At 51.0% G+C, this 20577-nt stretch overlaps 1 protein-coding gene and 1 long non-coding RNA gene across 3 annotated transcripts in view; one reads left to right on the top strand and one right to left on the bottom strand.

The window, feature by feature from the left end:
* Positions 1–4022: 4022 nt before the first annotated feature.
* LOC141420822 (uncharacterized) lies at positions 4023–9058 on the bottom strand. Of its 2 annotated transcripts, none has more exons than XR_012445485.1 (3): positions 6788–9058; positions 5459–5633; positions 4023–4899 (listed from the first exon to the last, which is right to left on the bottom strand). It is a non-coding gene; the product is annotated as an uncharacterized lncRNA (long non-coding RNA). The 2 variants fall into 2 exon arrangements; XR_012445484.1 differs by having other exon boundaries at positions 4023–5633; positions 6788–6867; positions 7588–9058.
* Positions 9059–9359: 301 nt separating this feature from the next.
* Onecut1 (one cut homeobox 1) overlaps positions 9360–20577 on the top strand; it is a 41894-nt gene continuing 30676 nt past the window's right edge. Inside the window, exon 1 of the mRNA XM_020178746.2 lies at positions 9360–10748. Within this exon, the coding sequence (XP_020034335.1) occupies positions 9644–10748 (1105 nt within the window). The 5' untranslated portion in view covers positions 9360–9643. The remainder of the gene's footprint in view (positions 10749–20577) is intronic.

Raw genomic sequence — 20577 nt, 5'->3', positions numbered from 1 at the left:
CCCCCAGGAGCGTTGGTGACCCCTTTGTTCACCTGCCACTCTGTTTTCAAAAATAGGATTAGCACCATTCTGTGCCAAATGGAGCTGGCACCTTTCATATGAAAGACATGAGCCAGGCCCCCACCAAGGGAAGGGGGGAATGAAGGAAGAAAACTAGAAGAAAGAAATGGGAGAAAGGGGGAAGAATGGAAGAGGAAAAATGAGAAAGAAAAGATGGAGGGGGAAAAAAGGAAGGGAGGGAGGAAGGAAATGGAAGGATGGACCCAAAGAAACTGGGAGATAAAAATGTATGCAAGGAATTATGAGAGGTGAAAAGGATGGGAAGGAAGGGAGGGAGGGAAGAAGGGAGGGAAGGAAGGAAGGAAGGAAGGAAGGAAGGAAGTTAGTTAAAAGACCTAATGAAGAAAAAGTACAAAAATACCGCGTCCTTGGGAAGGAAACTGATTGTCCCTGTGGACTACCTGAGCCTCTTTCCTGCAGCTCCAGAGGCCTCACCTCCCTTTTAGCTCACTGAACGCGTATTCCCAGCTTCCCACTCCAATCCCAAAGACCAAACTCAGGGCGCGCCAGACGCACTGCCAGGCGGGGACTGCCACCAACCACCGGAGCATCCCGTGCGCCTCCCCCTACTGTGACTGCCAGCCGAAGCCCCCCACCCTCAGCCACCACGAACGGGGACTTTGGCTGGGGGAGGGGACCTGGAGGCAAAACGCTAGCAGAGGGGGATGGGACCTCAGGCCTGCGATTGACCCTCAGGCTCTGACCTTTCCCGCCGTCCCCTAGGGTCAGGATTTAACCTTTCTCTTCCCCGGCTCTGCGCCGTCCTCGCTCTCAGTGGCCCACGGCTAGGGGAAGGAGAGAGTGGGTCGATATTTGGTCTGGCAGGGGAGGGGAAGCGACGGCAATGCCGAATTACCAGAAGATGGGGCGGGAACCAGAGCGTTCCTGCTCCTCTCCATGGCGGGAACACCAAGCCAGGCCAATCCCTCGCTTGCCAGCTGCGGGATGCCCAGGTCGGGTTAAACCCTGGGCCTGGTAAGGAACCCGCGGGGACACGGGGGACAAGAGAGCGCTCTTTCTCAGATCCCTGCCCCATCCAGAACAGTTCTCTTTGTATAAAGCCCTCATTCTCCAGCTCAGGCACCAAACCATCAGTTTGCATTTGGGAGATCTAGAGAGCCTTGGCGAGGTGGGCTGGAGCCTACAGTGCAGAGCCGGACCTGGTGCCCCACAGGCGGAAGCATTGAACTCCCGTCGGGGACCGGTGCCAAGAGAACCGGTGAAGAAATCCGGCCAAAGTCCCAGGCCACTGGGCCCCACGGACCCGGCTTCCTGTCTCCACCCGGACAGCAGGGATCAGCACCACGCCAATCCCATTCCACCAACTTCCAAAAGCTTAGGCCACTGGCTCCCCAGAGAGCTCTCCAGTCGGGGATGGAGCACTGGGGACGGCAACCGGAGGCTGCTGAGGCGGGCGGAGCGTCCCTGGCCCCCCTGCTACCCGAGGCTTGGGGTTTTCGCGGTCTCCCCAGCTGGAGCCGGGGCCGCCAGGAGCCAGGAGCGTTAGGTTCAAATGCATCAAGGCTCTGAAGTCATTTATCCGGTTTCATAAATTATTTTCTTATTACACTTAAGCCCGATTCCTGCCCCCTTCCCGTTTTTATTGCGGGGTTTCAGCGACTAAAAAGTTTCTAAGTCGGGTGGGCCGTTGTTTCCCTTTTTCCATCATTAACATCATTAATATAAGCTATCAATAACCCTGTCGTTGGGAGCCGAGTTTCACGGTATTGATCCACGCAGCTATTCATCTCTGCCATGCAAGACACGGAATAATTTTCGCATTACAGTAGCTTGGATTTGCTTTTAATTCATATTTAAAGCTGCAACCGGCTCAGTGGAGCGCTCAGCAAAAGACTAGAGGCGCCTAATTAATAATAAGTTAGAAACGAAGGAAGGCACCGGCGAATAAATAATTAATACAGACATCTATGTCTCTTTGAATATTGCTCCTTTAAAAATTTAGACTTACCAGGGCCATACTGTAAGTCTGCAATTTATATTGTGGGGGATGATTTAAGAAAGCTATTTTTTCCTTGAAATACAATACTAAATTATTTACTGTGTTTTGCAAACCGAAGTTCCTTCATTAGCCAGCCCCTCTGGTTTGTTCTTTCCAGGTGGAAAGCACCAATTTAAAAAAAAAAAAGTAATATGAACCATAAACTCCCAACAAGAACGGAAAGCTGAGATTAGTTTTCATTTCTGATGGCTAGGATGGGGACAAAATGGTTCGAAACTGAGTCTGGGGGTCTCCTGCCCTGAAGGAGATGTTGGGGGCTGCCACACAGGAGGTTTTGTTAGGGAGGAAAAACAACAAAAACCAAAATAATTGGTCCGTGACTTTGTGCATTTGCTGGTGCTGGAAGGGAGAGGAGTTTAGGTAAACTCAGGATCCTCAAATAGCCCCAGGAGGCTGAGATTTCGAGGGTCCCAGCACAAGCACACCCCTGTCCTCATGGCGAAAGAAGAAAAAAAAAATCAAGATTTGTAGAGGAAAAGCAGGATTGAATTCCGGGCTAGCCAGGAACTTCCTTCCAGTGGGCTGCAAGGGAAACCAAAATTCAAAGGAGCAGGAGTGACTGAAAATCGGAAGAGCTTTTTGTGTGAAATAGACTAGGATTTGTTTGCAATGTTGTTAGCAATATTGATTTTTTTGTTACTTGGATTAATGTATGTTAAACAGGAAAATACAAGCATTAGTCAAGTACATTATAATCATCTGTTGTTGAGGGCGAAGTTTCTCTGGCGATGACGGAGACCATGCTTGCGAGGCAGTTCCGCTGCCTTCCAAAGGTTCTAGGCTCAGGTCCCGGCAACCAGAACCTGGAGAGGACAGGCAGGGGGAGGGGGAGGAGGAGGAGAAGGAGGAACAGGAGGCTTCACCTGCAGCTCATTCCCCTTCTCCTTTTAGAATTACAGCCCTTTTTTTGACAAAGCCAGTACCCGGTTGCATCAGCCGGGTCCTGTACCCCCCAAATCATTAGAGGAACTAATAATGTTCCTTGACCACCCTGGTCTCCCAAAGTCACACACACACACACACACACACACACACACACACACACACACACACACACACCCCTGGTCTCCCAAAGTCACACACACACACCCCTGTTAGGCCTGAAGAAGGAGTCTTTCGGGAGCAGCTATTTGAAAGCACCTGGAGACCCTCAGCCAGGACCTCTATCCTTGGAAGCCAGCGGAGCCCAGGGAAGCGCGCCTGGGAGAAGACCGCTCTCCCCTCCTCCGTCCCCCCGCCCCAACACACACACACCGAGCAGCAATGTGCTCTGTCCCGCAGTCAGGCCCTAATTCCCTGCCCTGCATGGTGGGGGGGGACGACGACGGGTTAGGAACCATCCCCCCTCCTGCGCCCTGTGTCACCACATTTATAGGGCAAGACCCTGAGATGCAAGCAGGCCCCATCTCCCGGGTGAAGGTCTTTCTTGAGCTCCACCGAAACTAAGAGGTTTGGACTGGTTCAAGGAGGAACTGAGATGGCGAGGATCTGGGGAACAGCTACTGGATGCTTGGTGACTCCATAATCCTATGCCTGGATGGCGCTCAGGCCAAAGGGCAGGCACGCTCGCCCGAGTCCCCGGGGTGCGGCGACGGACTGGTTCTTGTGCCAGTCAGTGAGATGTAGGGAAGGGAAGAGGTGGCCCATTCAAGGAAGGCCCATCAGACGGGAGGGCAAAAAAGAAGGTCAAGTGTGGGAAGTGTGAAGGGGAAGGAAGGGAAAGAGAAGGCTGCGCTTGGGGAAAGCAAAAAGCGGGAGGAGGGAGAGATGCGAAGGCAAGAGGTGAGCGGGCCAGAACACCTGTGTTTCATTTTTAAATCTTCTAGGTGTCTGCGGGTCAAATAAAGACAAGGGCGGTAACGATTATTCTGTTAAATCTATGGTACTTGACTGCGCAAACACTAATTGATTAGACACCAAAATGATTTGTTTAAAGGGTTTTTCTTTCCCGAATGCAGCTGCTCTCTGCCGGGTCGGCGTTAGTAGGGAGGTGCAGAGGATTTTGCCAAGTGAGCCGCGCCCCCAACTCGGGAGTCCGAAATCTGTTTATGGTGGGGTGGCTGGTCCCAGCCCCACGGATTTGAGATCACCGGCTGGTCAGCGACTCGTGACTTCTGCTCTTCCATGGCCCTCCAGAGCGGGGGCTTGGTGCGCCTGGAGACCATCACCAGGTGACTTCGTGCTCCATCAGCCTCTCTCAGTTGTCCCTCCTTCGGGTCGCTTTGAACTACATCAGACTCTAGGGTCCTCTCTCTTAATCGTGTCGCTTTCAATCCTCAGCCTTGATATTCTCCACCCTTGGGCGCTGCTAACCCAGCACAGAGCCCCATATGAGAAGGCACGGGAAAAGGAGCAATTATCCGCTCCTCGTGACCGTGACCTGGGCAGGTCCCCTAATACTTCAACACTGTAAAATTGTGACCAAGAAAGGAAACAACTGAAAAGTTGGCAACAGGAGGCCAACTTCCCTCTGACTGCGCCCAGCTCTTGGTCCTGCCACCAGAGGGTCACCTAGGAGCCTGGGACCCCTTTCTCTACTCCACAACATCTGAACACACCCCTTCTTGGCTTGAATCCTTGAAAGTCCTCGCCAAAGTGGGCGACCCCCAGAATAGATTTCAACTCTGGAGAAATCTCTAGTTCACCCAGGATCCCAAAGGAGCAAGCGGTTTTCCTCCTCTGCCCAGGAAGTAACCAGAGACGCACGCAGAGTAGTCTAGCGTTCTTCGACCGCCACCCAGGCGGCTCTGGGCAGTTCCTGGGACTCGGAATTAGCTGGGTTGGCACAGCTAATTCCGCCCTTCCGCAGGCGTCTTCTCCTTGGGATTTGGAGATGTGAATAAGAGATGAAACAAAGGAAAGTGCAAAAAAACACTGAGTTTAAAATATTTTCATTGGCAAAAAAAAAAACAGTAGGAAGGAAAAGGGGGGGAAAGGTTAAACGAACAGATGAATTAAAACTATTGGCTAAATAGAAGATCAAAGATTGGAGAAGAGGGCTAGAATAATTGGTTAGCACTTAGTTGGCCCCCAGAGAGTGAAGAGAGATCATTGACTAGTTTTTTATTCTTGTGGTGCTGCCAGGGATGGAACCCAGAGTCTTGATCCTAGAATGCACTCTACCACTGAGCTGCACTCCCGCCTGGTGACTACTTTTTTTTTTTTCCCAATGGTTTTTTATAGTGAATTATCAGGCCACTTTCTTCTAAATTTCTTAATTCTCTATTCTAAGCCAACAACAATTTTCTGAGTAAAATTTCCCCAAAGGTGGGAAGACTCCAAGGAAGAAAGAAAAGCAGGCAGAAAGCATCTAGAACCAAATCCTTCATCCCCAGTTATCAAGTGCTATAGTCAGATATTGAGGAAATGGTTCCTCACCAAGAGTTGGATTCCAAACCAGCCGCAGGCATCAGACATGCTAGTGAATTCCATTCTGAGGCTCTAACCAGAGTAAAATTTGCCCTGACACTCAGGATTGATGCTTGTGAGGCCAACTACTAGAGGTAAACATTTGATGGTTCAGAGAGGCTAGAAACATTTCTTCAGAACGGTCCTGAAATAGAGTGGGGCATGTGTTACATCTCTACTGCTCACAAAGAGAATGAAAGCATTAACTCTGAAGCCTATGGAAGGCTCTTAGAGAACCTCATGTGGCCAACATTTAGAAAAATGGCCTTATTCTTTTTCTTTTCCAACCCTGCTAGGGTTGCCTGGCAAACTTTAGCCCATGTAGTATAAGACTAACAGATTGCACCAGCTCTTCCTTCCTCCGGGCGCTTCTCCTGGCATTTACAACATAAACATCCTGAAATCCTTGTTTCCACACTGAAAATAATATTGCTAGCAACAAGCATCCAGCTGACAGTCTTATTTCTGGTTTTTACATATATTCTCATATGTAATTTTCTGATATTGATTGACACTATTTTTTCCTTTAAATTTCCTCAGCTACTCAGAACTAAGCAGCTAAGTATAAGCCATGCTCTCAATAGCACATATTGAAAGGAAACACTTGGAAGTTTCAAGGAATTCTTCCTTGAACTCTTAATTCCCTCATGCCCCATAGTGCATCTAGGATGCCAAGTATGTGCTGGGCACTTGGAGGGAGGAAAAGAGGGTGGACAAAATGACAAAAAAATGATCTCAGTCCTCTAGTAATCTGGTGCTCCTCTGCACCCACCCTCAACATGCACACTCACCTTACTTAACTAGCCTGAGAAAAGCTTCCTTCCAGAGGAAAACAGAAAAGCTGGCAGAAGTGCCCAGTACCAAATCCTTTGCCCCATTATCAAGTGCTCTACTGTAGTCAGATATCAAGAAAATGGTTCCTCTTCAGGAGTTTAATTCTAGATTGGTTGCAGGCATCAGAAATGCTGATGAGTTCCATCAAGAATCCTTAAGCATTTAAATTCTTAAAACAAGAATAATATGTTCTTTCTGACTGAGAAATCTCTACAATCCATTGACTACAAGAAAACAATGGCTAAATAAAAAATGTGAATAGCCAAGAAAGATGACAGAGATTTGCAAACTAAGGCATTTTTGAAATGTTTTAGAATAAAAAGTGTCAAACATTGAACTAAACAAGCCCAACACATACTTGTTCAGATCCTTCCCTTAGCTTCTCCTTTAGGTAGTACCCTCCCTCCCCCCCCCTTTTTTTTTTACAAAGTCCCTGGGGGGGGGAGTGGACAAAGTTGAGCTCACCTGATCCCAGTTCTTTTCTAGTGGCCTCCAGGGGTTCAGCTGGGAGAGTCACAAGAAGAAGGGTTTCCAGGATCAAGTCCCTAATTAGTTACACAAACAGAAAACCATGAACAATTTGTGCACTTGGTAGTATTTACTTCTTTCTTTCTTTTAACACACTGCCTTTTGGGAAGAGAGTTGTCATAGGGCAGATCAATCATTTCGGTGGGATTAAAATATAGAGAGTGCAATTTAGCTCAAAGGCTGCTTTGAGCTGTTACTTTAACCCATTGTGTGGTCTTATATGAAAGTCAAATGCTCTATGCTATGGGAAAAGAAACAGAAATGATAAATAAGAAAGGATTCAGCTTCACACCAACCTGATCCACTAGACAGAAAATATGTTGTTTGCAAGCATCAGAAATGCTGAGTCCCATTCTGAAAAAGCCTACTACACGTTCTTAATAAAAGGAAATTTTTCTGAGTGTTCAAGTAAGAAAAATATGTTGGTTTTGTCTGAGAATGTGTATATGAAGAAGTAGATATAGATATAAGTTAACATAGAGTAATTTTGTTTTCTGAGTTCTTTTTGGCCAATATATTTTTCCCAAAGGCATTTTCTTCTCTAGGGGTTACAAATTCCTACATATTCATGAACAAGTAGACATGAAGTTCGTTGAGATGGACCCCGTTCTCTGGGCCTCCATACACATTGCTTGGATAGGATAGGAGTGTTTCTAGTAATAAAACCACTCAGATTAGCTAGTCCCAGAGCATGGCACTTTCCAGGAAGTCTGATTGGACACACTGATGTGACCTACCTGAATCATGAAGTTGCCTGGTGATGGCAGGGACCTGGGCAGAGATGGGTCTGCTCCTGCCTTAGCTGGTAGTGACCACCCCAAGGACTTGTCCAGCCCAAACCTTTGTGTTGGAGACCCAACCACCACCATTACCATCACCTCAGCCCTAGCCCCTCCAAGGATCTGGAAACATTCACAGAGGCAACAGGGTTTGTGGGCTCTAGCCCCATGTTTCAGCAAACAAACCTATAGTCTGAGTTTGGCCCAAGACAGGCCACACATACTTTGTTTCATATCTGGGCCCAGATAGCCAGACTTTGAGAAGCTATCCCATTGTGAACACCGCTCGCCCGGGGCTGAGGCTCGGCGCTGACCCGGCCATAACTGCCAAGGGCAGGACAATGGGCACATCTGTCCTTTCTCCAAGGAATGAAAGCACCTAAGCAGACAGGCTCTGCCTTTTGTTACAGATTTTTTTTCTTTCTTTTGTGAATGAAAGAAAGCCGCGGCATGTGGTGGCCGGGTGTATGTCCCCACACTGGGGGCCTCCCCACGCGTCCCCACCAGGCCTAAGGACCAGGTTCAATTCCGGATTGGAACATGACTGTGGGACGGGCGCGATTACGCCCGAAGCTGAATTGATTTTCGAATCTGGAGGCTTCTCTCGGGGACACCGGAAAGAAGGCGTCCCCACACGGCCTTGGCCGCGTCCACTCTGCCTGCGTCAGTACTTCTCCCAGGCAGTGGTCTCTGGGTGCTTTCCTAGGAGAGCTATGGAGCAACCACAGGAATGGCCCGAGCCTCGGCGGCCCCACCAGCACCCGGAAGTTAACATGGAAACCCACAGGGGCGCTCTTTCCCCTCCCCTTCCTCGCCCCGCAAGCCCAGTCGTTGGCGAAGCAGCGCGCAGCCTTAATTATAACTGAGCGGAAGAAGGACTTAGGCGACTGGGGAGCAAGAGGTACGGCCCCGATCGGGACTCTTGGCACTGAGTGCTCCTCTCTCCAGGGCACTGATGAGACGGGGTGGGCGGAGGAGTGTCAGCGAGCAGGAAGGGTGCCGGGTCAACAACCGCCAAACTGCCCCAAGCCTTATGATATTTGCGCCAACCCCTTCCCCCCCCCACACACACACACTCCTATAGGCAGGGCATGTAAAGGTGGAGAATGCGCCGGCTTCTAGCACCCCTACAAGAAATAAAGCTTATTTGGCTAGGGTGGAAGGGGTGATGATAATCTCCAGCTTCCCTGGCAACCTGCCCCTGGAAAGAGCTACTGGAAGCCCGAGAGGCGATGGCTCTCCAAGCATACCGCGCCAACCGTGATAGGAGCTGGGCAGGAGCGCCTGGGGCTGGGAGGAGAGAGCCCACCCGAGCAAGGAAGGCAAGCGGGAAGCAAATCTCCCGGGATTGTGGCGGCGGCCCCAGGTCGCGCTCCGCGCCAGTCCTTAGCACGTGCCCAGCGCTCGCGGGCCATCCGGCGCCGCTGGGAAGGCGCAGGACCCCCTCCTTCATTTGTACAGGGACGTCACCGGCCCGGAGCACCCGGACGGGGGGGGAGGGGCCGAGCCGCGCGCATGCGCGCTGCGCCCGGCGGGCGTGAGGGCGGGCCGCGGCAGCGGCGGTGGCTACCGAACCTCAGCCACAGAGTCTGCAACACTAACCGAGCCATGGCTCGAGCTGGCGAGCGGCGCGGGCAGGCAGCAGCCGCGGCAGGCGCGCGGGCCGCGTCAGGGGAGCTGGGGGCCTCACAATTCTAAGAAGGAGAGGGGCGAGAGGGGGCCGGGGCTGGGCGGGCTAGGGGCACCGCGCTCTCCCAACGGCGCGGATCCTTTTTGGAAATTAATATTTAAAAAAAAAAAAAGAAGCCTAGGACGCAGAGGGGAAGGTGGGGGCAAGAGAGAAGGCGAGACACACATACACACGTAGAGAGAGAGACATAACCCCACAGTGAGAGGAAGGAAGAAAGGCAACAGTCGCCCGGCAGCCGATGTGAAGACCGGACTCCCTGCGCCCCTCGCCGCCTCTGCCCGGCCACATCGATGTTGTGTCCGCCGCCCGCTCGCCCGGATCACGATGAACGCGCAGCTGACCATGGAGGCGATCAGCGAGCTGCACGGGGTGAGCCATGAGCCGGTGCCCGCCCCTGCCGACCTGCTGGGCGGCAGCCCCCACGCGCGCAGTTCCGTGGCTCACCGCGGCAGCCACCTGCCTCCCGCGCATCCGCGCTCTATGGGCATGGCGTCCCTGCTGGACGGCGGCGGCGGAGGCAGCGATTACCACCACCACCACCGAGCCCCTGAGCACAGCCTGGCTGGCCCCCTGCACCCCACTATGACCATGGCCTGTGAGACTCCCCCAGGTATGAGCATGCCCACCACCTACACTACCCTAACTCCTCTGCAGCCGCTGCCGCCCATCTCCACCGTGTCGGACAAGTTTCCCCATCATCACCACCACCACCATCACCACCACCACCCGCACCACCACCAGCGTCTGGCGGGCAACGTGAGCGGTAGCTTCACACTCATGCGGGACGATCGCGGGCTGGCCTCCATGAATAACCTCTACACCCCCTACCACAAGGACGTGGCTGGCATGGGCCAGAGCCTCTCGCCCCTCTCCGGCTCCGGTCTGGGCGGCATCCACAACTCCCAGCAAGGGCTTCCTCACTATGCCCACCCGGGCGCCGCCATGCCCACCGACAAGATGCTCACCCCTAATGGCTTTGAAGCCCACCACCCGGCCATGCTTGGTCGCCACGGAGAGCAGCACCTCACGCCCACCTCGGCCGGCATGGTGCCCATCAACGGCCTTCCTCCGCACCACCCCCATGCCCACCTGAACGCCCAGAGCCACGGACAGCTCCTGGGCACAGCCCGGGAGCCCAACCCTTCGGTGACCGGCGCGCAGGTCAGCAATGGAAGTAATTCAGGGCAGATGGAAGAAATCAATACCAAAGAGGTGGCCCAGCGTATCACCACCGAGCTCAAACGCTACAGCATCCCACAGGCCATCTTCGCGCAGAGGGTGCTCTGCCGCTCCCAGGGGACTCTCTCGGACCTGCTGCGCAACCCCAAACCCTGGAGCAAACTCAAGTCCGGCCGGGAGACCTTCCGGAGGATGTGGAAGTGGCTGCAGGAGCCGGAGTTCCAGCGCATGTCTGCGCTCCGCTTAGCAGGTGAGCGGGCCAAGGAGCTGGGTGCGTGGGCGAGATAAGGGACAAGGAAACCAAAGGAAACGAAGGTGGGAGGGAATGAGAGAAGGCTGGGCGCGCTTCATCCCGCCCCCCCTTCCTCTCAAGGGGGTCCCTGGACCTGGAAGGGCCAGCACCTGGCTCTGTGAGCCGACCTCCTTCTCCAGGGCTCAGTGCATTGGGTTATGGAAGGCTTCTGAAGCTAAGCGGAGCGTCCTTGGCCCACTGCGGGGTTGTATTTCTGCTCGGGAACAGAGCTGGAGTTGCACAGCCCAAGACAGGGAGAAATCCTCGAACCTGGCGGGATACGGTCTGTGCGTAGTTCTCGTTGAGCACTAATAGCTTTAGGAAGAGGGGACGAAGAGTGCCTAGAACTGCGCGTAGGTGCCCCCTTCCAGTTCCAGTACCCTTAGGCATGCACCCAGCGCAGAACTGGAGCTGCCCCGAGCCGCCCGGGCCGCAGGTCAATGTTTGGCTGAACCTCCAGCGCTCGTATTAATTGGCGCTGTGCAGGATCCCAGGAACCGCACTAAATTTAAGAGTGCGGGCGATACGTTCCTATACTGCGGGGCGATGGGTGTGTGGTGGGGGCGATGGGTGTGTGGTGGGGTCGCTGCGAAAGGGTTAGCTTGCACTTTGCGCTCGGAACCTGCTGTGGAAAGAGAGGGAGAGGGGCGGTTAGTGCCGAGGTCCGGTGAGAGCGGCCGAGGTCCGGGTGAGAACAGCCTTGCTATCGACTTGCTTAGGACTTTGCATTTTGTTTTATCCCCCTTCGTGATTTTGCGTCTAAATCCCCGCTCAGGAGGGTGGGAGTGTGTAAATGACGCTGAAAGCAGCAAGCAGAGGTCGTCCCAGCCGACACTCCGCACCGGCTGTTTCAGAGTTGACCTTCTCTCTCAGTGCAGACACCTCCTATGGCTCCCCTAGGCGACCAATAGACCTAGGGGACAGCTAAACCCACGCGAAACTTCACGGGGGATTTCAGGAGCATTCGGCGATCCCTGAAGACGAAGGACACGAGGGGAGGTAGAGCCAAGAGCAGGCGAGAGCCGACTGGGTTTGATGTGACCTGGACTGACGTTGCTAAGTTGATTGACTCCAGAATCCCATGTTCCCCACCCTCATCTCAGCCCCGCTCCCAGGCCTTAGCCTCGGCGAAGAGAAAGGTAAAAGCCAGAATGAAGGTTTGTTAATTAACTGATCGTTCTCCATTAATTCGTCCCTGGAGAAGGAGAGACAGTCAATCCGCACTGAGCCGGGGGCACTGAGCCGTTTCACAGCCTAAAATCAAAGCGTAAGGTCGAAGCCCCCTCCCCCCACCTCACTCCTGCCAATAAGAAGCTAGGGGGAGGCAGGTGCCAGCGAGCCCAGGATTTGAGCCCCCCAGCGAACCAAAGCGTTCCTTGGGTCTGGACGCGAGAGGCCTCCCCTCCTCAGCGCCACGGTGCTTGAGTCTCTGCCCGGCCACATTTCCCAGCCTAGCTCAATCCTCAGGTTCACTACAAGCAAAGTTCTCAACGCAGACTCCTGCTGCCTGCACCCAGGAGCCAGGCAAAGCAGCTGGTAGGAAGACCCCGAAGGGGTAGGCTGACGACGTGGCCCCGCGAATCCCAGGCTCCCGTATGTGTTCACTCTAGCCTTGGATGCTGGCACCATCTCGCCCTGGGTGGGCTGACCAAGACCTTGTGAGCAGTTGAGGTTCGGAAAAGGGTGGGAGAAGGGTTGCTCCTTGCGCTGACTGCTCCGCCTCTAAGGAACCTCAAAGTAGTGCCTTTTCACATACTCACCCACATGGAGAGCTGGTATTCTGGACCTTTTGCCCAGACTTTACTCACTGAGGTCAACCAGCGGGTGGGATGGAGAAAGGTGGAAAAAGAGGGGAAAAGAAGGGAACTCCCTCAGGAAAGTCCAGTCCCCAGCCTTTCCCCACCACCACTAGGCTAAATTTCAATTACTGTACCCTCTTCCGGCCCCCCTCCCCTACTGCCTCACACAGAGGCGACCTCCGAATCTTGGAAGCCCCACCTGTGCACTGTTTTGTGCAAGCACACTCTGACTTCCAGGCACAGAGAGCAGAGCCCAAGTTCTAGGAGTGCGGCCCAAGTGCTAGGATTCACAGGCCAGAAGAGCGGCTGGGTGCTGGGCAGGTGCTCACGGTACCCAGGAGGTCATGGAAGGAGGCGTCTGCCTGCGCTCCTAGCACCCCGTATCAAAACATTCTCCTCTTGGTCCCAGGCACGTGACCTTTTCCTAGAAAAAGTGGACTACCGCAGGACACACTTCCTTTCACCAAACCCGAGGGAACTCGCTGTCCTGAGACCTGGATGGAACTTTGCCTTTTAATTTTTTTATTAACTTAAAGGGCTGGTGGGGAGGATTAAGACTGAGTGTGCAGTGAGGGTCCTAAAGGGCCTCACACAAGGAATCCAGAGTCATCCCATCATACTACAAAAGCCACCACCTAGTTTTAAGTCACTGAAGAACCACCAGCCATCTCGTTAATTTTCTTTCTCTTTTTCTTTTTAAAGTGAGGTTGATTTCCGAATCCTGTAAGTGATATCTAACAGACCCTTGAGTGCAGGAACCTGAAAACCAACTGCTGGGCGCCTTGACCTTGGCTGTTGCCCAACTTCAGTCACCCCCCCCCCACCTCCGCAGTTCCTGCTTGTCCCGTGTGCGTTGCGTGGCTCTTGCACTTGTCCTGTAGTCCCCCTCAAAGACACCACCCCCATCTACCCCCAACCCCCATGAGAGGCCCGAACTTGATTCCTTGGCTCCTCTGAGAGAAGGTGGCTTCTCCACGTCCCTCTCCATCCTCTGTGTTCCATGCAGGTTGTTGTCCGGGGTCAAAACCCTCTGCACGTGGCACTGTGTTTGGGAGAGCGCCTTCTGGTCATGAAATTACAGCGCTAGTGGAAGACGGGCGACAGGAGGAAATTCTCACCAAATTAACTACCTTTAAAAAAAAATCAATATATGTTCCCTCAATGCAGTACTTGCTGCCCATTAAAACGCAGCGCGATCAGACTCGCGCCGCTTCTGGTCCCGAGTGGCGGGGGCGAGCTGGGCAGGACGGGTGGATGCTCCGCCCCTGTCGTGGGCACTTATCAAGACGCGAGATTAGTTTCCAATTAAAGATTCCAGAAGGCTTCGACCAGATGGCGGGAGCTGCCGGCGCGGGAAGAGGCTGCAAGCGATTCCCATCGGGGGCGCAGCACCATAGACTCAAAAGGCGGTTCGAGCGGGGGTGGGTGCCGTGCCACTCCGATGGAGGCCAGGAAACCTCCAATGCACGCGGGGGAAATGGCCCGGCCTCTAGCAGCCGGCATTTCGCCCCGTTCTAGTGGTTATTCTCTCCAGAAAGACCGGGAGGAGAATACGAGCCTTGTAGGGGGCGGGGGGGGGGGGAGGGGACAGGGAAGTGTTCTGCCCGGAGGTGGCCTGAGAAAGTCTCGTCCGACCCAACCTGGGCCTTGTTTGCTGTGAGTGGCCTTGCGGCCTGGTTGATTGATAACTGGCCCCGCACAAGTCCATTTGCTTTTTGTTAATATTTATCCCGGACGGTGACATTTCAAGTGTCCCCTTGCCTCCCTGGGCCCGGGAACTAGGCAGGAGTGCTATCCTGGGCCCTTGGAACCGCACTTCCCCAATCCTGGAAGACTGCAGGCCGAAAGAGAAGCCGGGACTGGGCGTGTGGGACGCGGGAGCTGGAAGGGTTCCTTGGTTCAAGAGTGGGAGGAGAAAGCGCCAAACACATGGGTTTCCTCGAGCTCTGCGTCTCGGCGCCGCGGTCCCCGTGCAGCTGCTACTAGCCCGCTGCGGCGCGAACAAAGGGCTGACAGGGCGCGACGGACCGTGTCCGCCTGGGGGCGAGGCCTGGACCGCCTGCTCCCAGCATAGCTGGAGGATGGCTGTTGTCAGGAGGAAACCAAGAGTCCCAGATCCTGACCAGAATGAACAGTGGCAGTGCTTTCGGGTAGTCGGGTGGGGACACACACACACCAGCCGACTGTGAAATTAAAAGGTCTGGGACAGTCACCATAAGGCTCTGCGTGATACCTTTCTCCCAGCCTGTATCTGTCCCCTCGAGGGTGCAGGACAATAGTTCCTCTGAGCACTCATCACGAGGAACCACAAACCCCAATGAGGAGCGGAAGGTGTTCATGGGGGGCACGAGGTGGAAACTGGAGCGGCTAGTTTGATGCGAGTGGGTTAAATCTGCCTCTGAGGCTTGGGGAGGCCTGGTGGCTATTGTGCACCGACCTTGGTGACTGAGCAAAGACTGTCCACTAGAGATAACCTTCACGGCCTGTTTGGAGGGCATCTGGCTATTCCGCCAGCAGGTGCAGCCTCGAGCGCTTTGGCAGCGTCCGAGAGCGATTCCGGTACTCAGAGCTACACGCCAGGGCCAGGGTACAGGGGTCACTCCAAACACTTGAGACGGACGGCACCAACAATAGTACAGTTGTGTTGTAGCAGCAAAACCACCCAAAGCCCAAAGTGTGTCTGTCTTTAAGCTTCGACCCTCTGCGACTCTCTGTGAGCTGGGCTGCTGCACCCGCTAACTCGCTGCTCTGGGTCACACCTTCCCTGGGTGAGCTGCGCAGAAGAAGTGCGCGCGCCCCCTGCGGGCGGGCGGGGCAGGGTGCCTAGCCAACATCCACAGTAAAGGGATGCTGGCTCCTTTGTTTTTAGACCATTGCTGTCCTGGTGGTTTTCAAACCCGTAACTATTTCGGTAGGGAGTGAGTGGCGGAGGAAGCGAAGGATATCTAGTGAACCTGTTGAGGTTACCTCATTGGTGGAGGCACAATTTCCATCCCCCAAAAGTACACCCCAATTCTAACCTCCCCAGATAAGTGCACGTTTGGATTTCTAATCCAAATTGTGCTTCTGGTGCAGGTCTTTATGTGAGAAAAACAGAGTCAAGATTAGAGAAGGTGACCCTCTTCTGAAGATTGGGGCTGATGGACATAATATGGGTGGACTAGCGGTTTCTTTGTTTAGTCTTTTCCTCTTCCAGCAAACTGACCGGGAGTCAGAAGGCAGCCCTGAGGCCTTCAGCTTGGAAGTCTTTGTTTCCTCTCCTGTGGGGTGGGTGAAAGGGCGTTCCGAGGACGACCCGCGTGGAGCACTGGTGCGGCGTCAGGACCCTGGACAGGGCCCCACCGTCTGGTGGCCTAATCCAGTGGTACCCCTTATCTCTGAAAGGCGGCTGGGGTAAGGGGCTTTGAAAAGTTGTAGCGAGAAAACGAATACTCACAGCAAATACTGTGAAGTTTATGAGAGCAAGAGGCCCCGCCAGGAATCTACACTGGCATAGTGAAGTGATGGAAAAGATCAAACCTACCCCCGGTGATCAGGTGGTTGATCTTTTCCTCCCTCCACGGCAGCTTTGTGTGCGCACGTGCACACCTGCTTATAAAATCGGAATTCGCGTCCCTGTGGGTGTGACAGGGGTTGGATCATTAAGCTAAAACGTTCAATTCAGTCCCTTTGATCCGTGCTGGAGAAAATCTATAGTCATCTCTAATCTAGAAGGTCTTTAAGGAGGTTGTTACACGAGCTGTTTGATGTCATCATTTCCACATTCATGGCAAATTCAGCTAATCAGACTCTGCTCCTCAAAGTTCTCCTAAGAAATAGTTCATATCCAGGCAAAATGTATTTCTGATTTCAGCGAGAGAGAGAGAAGGGAGGGAGGAAGGAAGGAAGGAAGGAAGGAAGGAAGGAAGGAAGGAAGGCAGGCAGGCAAGAAGGAAGGCAGGCTGGCTGTGAGTAATTAAAAGGGAGGCTCTCGGGTGTCCTGCTTCTCCACTTCCATGGGTAGAAGTCCTTGTCCTTGAAGTGGCAAGGCTCAATGCTCTTTGCCAACTCTGCACAATGGAATATTTAAACACATACTTAATATTGTAACTCCACCAAGGAGCCTTAATGGGTTGAATGAGAAATGACTAGTTTCATTTCAGTCCCCATTAAAACAGCAGGATTTTCACACTTTGGTAAAACTGAATGGCCCCCAACCTAGAGTAGCAACAGAAGAAAGAGCTTGTGGGAGTCATGGTTGTTAAAGGATTCATTTCTTATCATGCTGGAGAAAAGCATTCGACACATGTTCATTAAATATGATTTTTGTTATGTCTCTACTTAAAAAAGATGAGGAAGCACCTTTAGAAAAAGAAAGCCACATTATTTCTACATGAAAAATGTCAGCTACATAGTCCAGTAAAAAAATTACTTCTATGAGACCCTGTCTTCAAAAAAAATTCTTTCTAATGTGAATGAATTTAGCATCCAATCATAAATTCCTATCTCTTCTCAATTTTGTAAGTTTTTATTTTAGTAAAAGTTTGCTAATACTAATGAATCTTAATTTGCCCATGAAATGATAGAACTGGGTTAGGTGACTAGGCCAATCACAAGACAATCTGCCTATTTTAGATGCAAGCATACAGTTTATCATAGGGCCTTTCTATGGGATCAGCTACACATGTCCCTCCCAAAAGATATTCATATATTCATAATATTGGAACAAATTAGCTTCATAAAATTTTCTTCTCCTTTAGATGGGGACATTTAATAAGACAACAGCTGAACAGAATTTGACCCTAATATATAATCCACCAGATTTGTCTTAGCAGTGGATAAGGAAGGAGCTTGGGTTCTTGTATTTATTGTGTACTGTGGTTGGCACATGTGGAGTCTCATTGAATACTCATCGTCTATGCCTGCAATACATTGGAATCACTATGTATCACACATTGGAATCACTTACAGACTTAAAACTAAGGTCTGGCTGCAACCCAAGATTATTTTTATGGGACATGACATTGGAGTTTTTAAGAGCTCCCAGATGTAGTAGTTAATATAAATTTCCAGCTGCTTTCTTTAATGAGATTAAATAATTTACCCATGATAACGCAGGTGGAAAACACTGATGCTTAGAACTCAGCTTCCCCTATTCAAAACCCCAAACCCTCTTATCCTCCACCCCATGCTTCTGTTGCTAGTTCATGTCCAGCAGGTCATTGTAGAATGTAGAACTGTTTAATTCACTATCAGTTTAGAAAGCTTGTGCATAATAAAGTTCTGGAAATTAGAAAGGGAGTATCTTCCCTTTGGGGCTCTCACAGAGAGTTACTTATGGAAACTTATTTCTTTTTTACTCTCATAAGAGAGGTTTTTTATTGCTCTCCTTTGAAGAAGCAGTCAAAAGGAATGCAAGACAGGAACAGAGCTAGGCGCAGAACCCATGTCTCTCTAACCATTTATTCACTTAAACAATTATTGATGGGCAAGACCCATCTCATTAGAAGTGCTCTGTGGGTAGAGCTGGTCCAAAGGGACCCGTGCCTGGAGGAGGGCCCAAGGACCCAGAGCCTTCATACTTTCCAGCCTTGGTGTGTTCCGAACCGCTCTTGGGCAGCAATTACATTTCTTGGCTCTGCATCAGTGCCTGCCTTGCACTTCTAAAGCTCCCCTGTTATTTTAGGAATCTGCGCGCACACACAAAAATAATAAATTGACTGAAACTCCGTATGCATGTTGGCATTTGTCCATAGTGCAACTTAAATTTCCGTCAAACACTGCTCATTTCCAGTCACCCATGTGCCTCTCATCTTCCTCTGCAGAGGCAATAGGGGACTCAGAAAATCGACAGTTTCTGAAATCACTCCTTTCGTTTTCACATCTGGTGATGATCTCATAGTCCCAAAGAGAGGTTATCAGAAGAACACAATAAACTATGTGCTTTTCGCTTTCTTTCCTGTTGTCTTCTAAAACAGATCAATGGGGAAATTAAATAAACAAACGAGCGAAGCGCGCCACCTAGTGACCTCCGCACTCACTGCGGGTTCCTCGAATGGAGCGTGTGAGAGGAGTGGCCAACGCGGTTCAAGTATTGATGGAGTCACAAAAATCGTTCATTAAGGCAATTTAATCTTTGCTATTAAATGTCCTTTCAATTCATTTGGGGTAATTAAGATGCAGTTAAAGTGATTAAATTCTAATTACTTATGCTAGACAAAGACATATTTGTCACACTAATGCGGTTAACTAAAGACTCAGAAAGAAAGTTAACATTTACTTCAAATGATGCAACTAGAAAAATCAGTTCCTCTTTTCATCATTAATCCAGAGAGCTGGGTGATTATGTAATGGCATTACGAACTCATTAAATAGAGAAGAGCTGATTAAAATGACTGCTAGGAGGAGAAAAACTTGAAGCAGAAGTACCCTCAGTATGGTTTGGTCAGCATTCCTGGGCAAAATGACTGGGTGCTCTTTCTCTCCAAGCTTCCCCACCCTCCTGACACCCGAAGAGGGACGCTTCACAGAAGGCTCTTATCAATCAGCAGTCTGTTAAATGAAAAGATATTTCTATGTGATAGATAGGTGGACAGCAGATGAGCAGGGCTGGGGAAGAGAATTCTTGAAGTAAACAGAAGGAACATTTGCTCTGCAAATGCCCTTGCTGTTATTAAGCAGCCCTTCTCCCCTCCCCAGTTTCAATTTTCTGCCTTGGGTGGATGGGGACAGACTCCCGTGCACAGGGTTATGCCACTTTTTCAACAATTACACACACTCTGAAGAGTGCTTGGTACCTATGTTACAGACTCTCTCTCCGGTGATTTTCTGTGATCACACGTAAAGTGAGCACCAGCTCACTGAGGCTAGTTGCTATAAACTCCACTGTTCCCAGCTTCTTAGGATAGAGCCACTCAATTACGACTGATCGTAAGGGAAGATGAATTTAGACTCAATGAATCTGAAGTTTGCCTTCCTCACAAAAGCAGCTTTATAAAGAGGGACCTAATAATTTCCTGGGGAAATGATTCAAGGGCAAGAATGATCAGTGAGATTATTGGGCATTAGTTTCCCCAGGAGCCATTTTTAGCATAGTTAAATTTGCATACTAAAACCCTAACTGTGGTGGTTTCTCCTTCCTCCGCTTATCCCACCAAATATTACCCCTGGGCACATCATAAGCAAAATGCTAAAGTTATCAAATTCATCATTTGCTTAAGTTAAACAGCTACCTTTTAAAAATAAACCAGTTAGCTATTTGAATATTTAGAGCCATTATTAATTTTATTGATCGTGTTATGATATCTTAAATTACTGGGGGGGGGAACAACTCTGAATTAAGAATTAAGTGCCCTGGAGTAAGGTTCTTGCAGTAATTAGCTCTTAGACTTTGCCAAGTAAATGAGTTGCCATCTCCTTAAATGTAAAAGGAAGGATTTGACTTTAGGGCCCCTTCCGGGTCCCACATTCTATGACTGGCTGCCTTCTATGATGGTCGTGTATCCATGGCCAGGCATAGTTAGGACCCTATCTCTGTCCCCAGTAATAGGACTCAGCCAGGTGTGAGGCTCAAGGGCCCCATCTCTAGGGCAGAGTCTCCCACCAGGCTCTCCAGTCAGGTGGTCAGGAGGAAAGAGCCCATCCAGTCAGGAGTGCTGCCTTCTGGCACAAAAGTGCTGCAGTGTGACATGCCATTGTCTGTGTCCTAGTAAGACAAGCTGTCGGTGAAACTAAGGATCATCAGGAACTCATACACTGCTGGCTGGGATGTAAATTGTTATCTTTGCTACAAAAAATAATTTGGCATCATCTTATAACCATGGACCTTGTGTATCTAGCAATTCTACTCTTTTGGATATATTCTAGATGAACTCAAAGCACTCCTGTTCCTAGAAGCATTGTTCCTAAGCACAAAACACTGGAAACAGCCTAAATGTCCACTGACAAAGAATGTGCACACAAAGCCTGAGGACTGTTTTAGTGCAGCAGTGTACGGTGATGAAAACAAA

This window comes from Castor canadensis, chromosome 2, assembly GCF_047511655.1.
Source record: "Castor canadensis chromosome 2, mCasCan1.hap1v2, whole genome shotgun sequence".
Lineage (NCBI taxonomy): Eukaryota > Metazoa > Chordata > Mammalia > Rodentia > Castoridae > Castor > Castor canadensis.
Note: the sequence above shows the minus strand (reverse complement) of the source record. Positions and strands in the feature narration are given on the sequence as shown.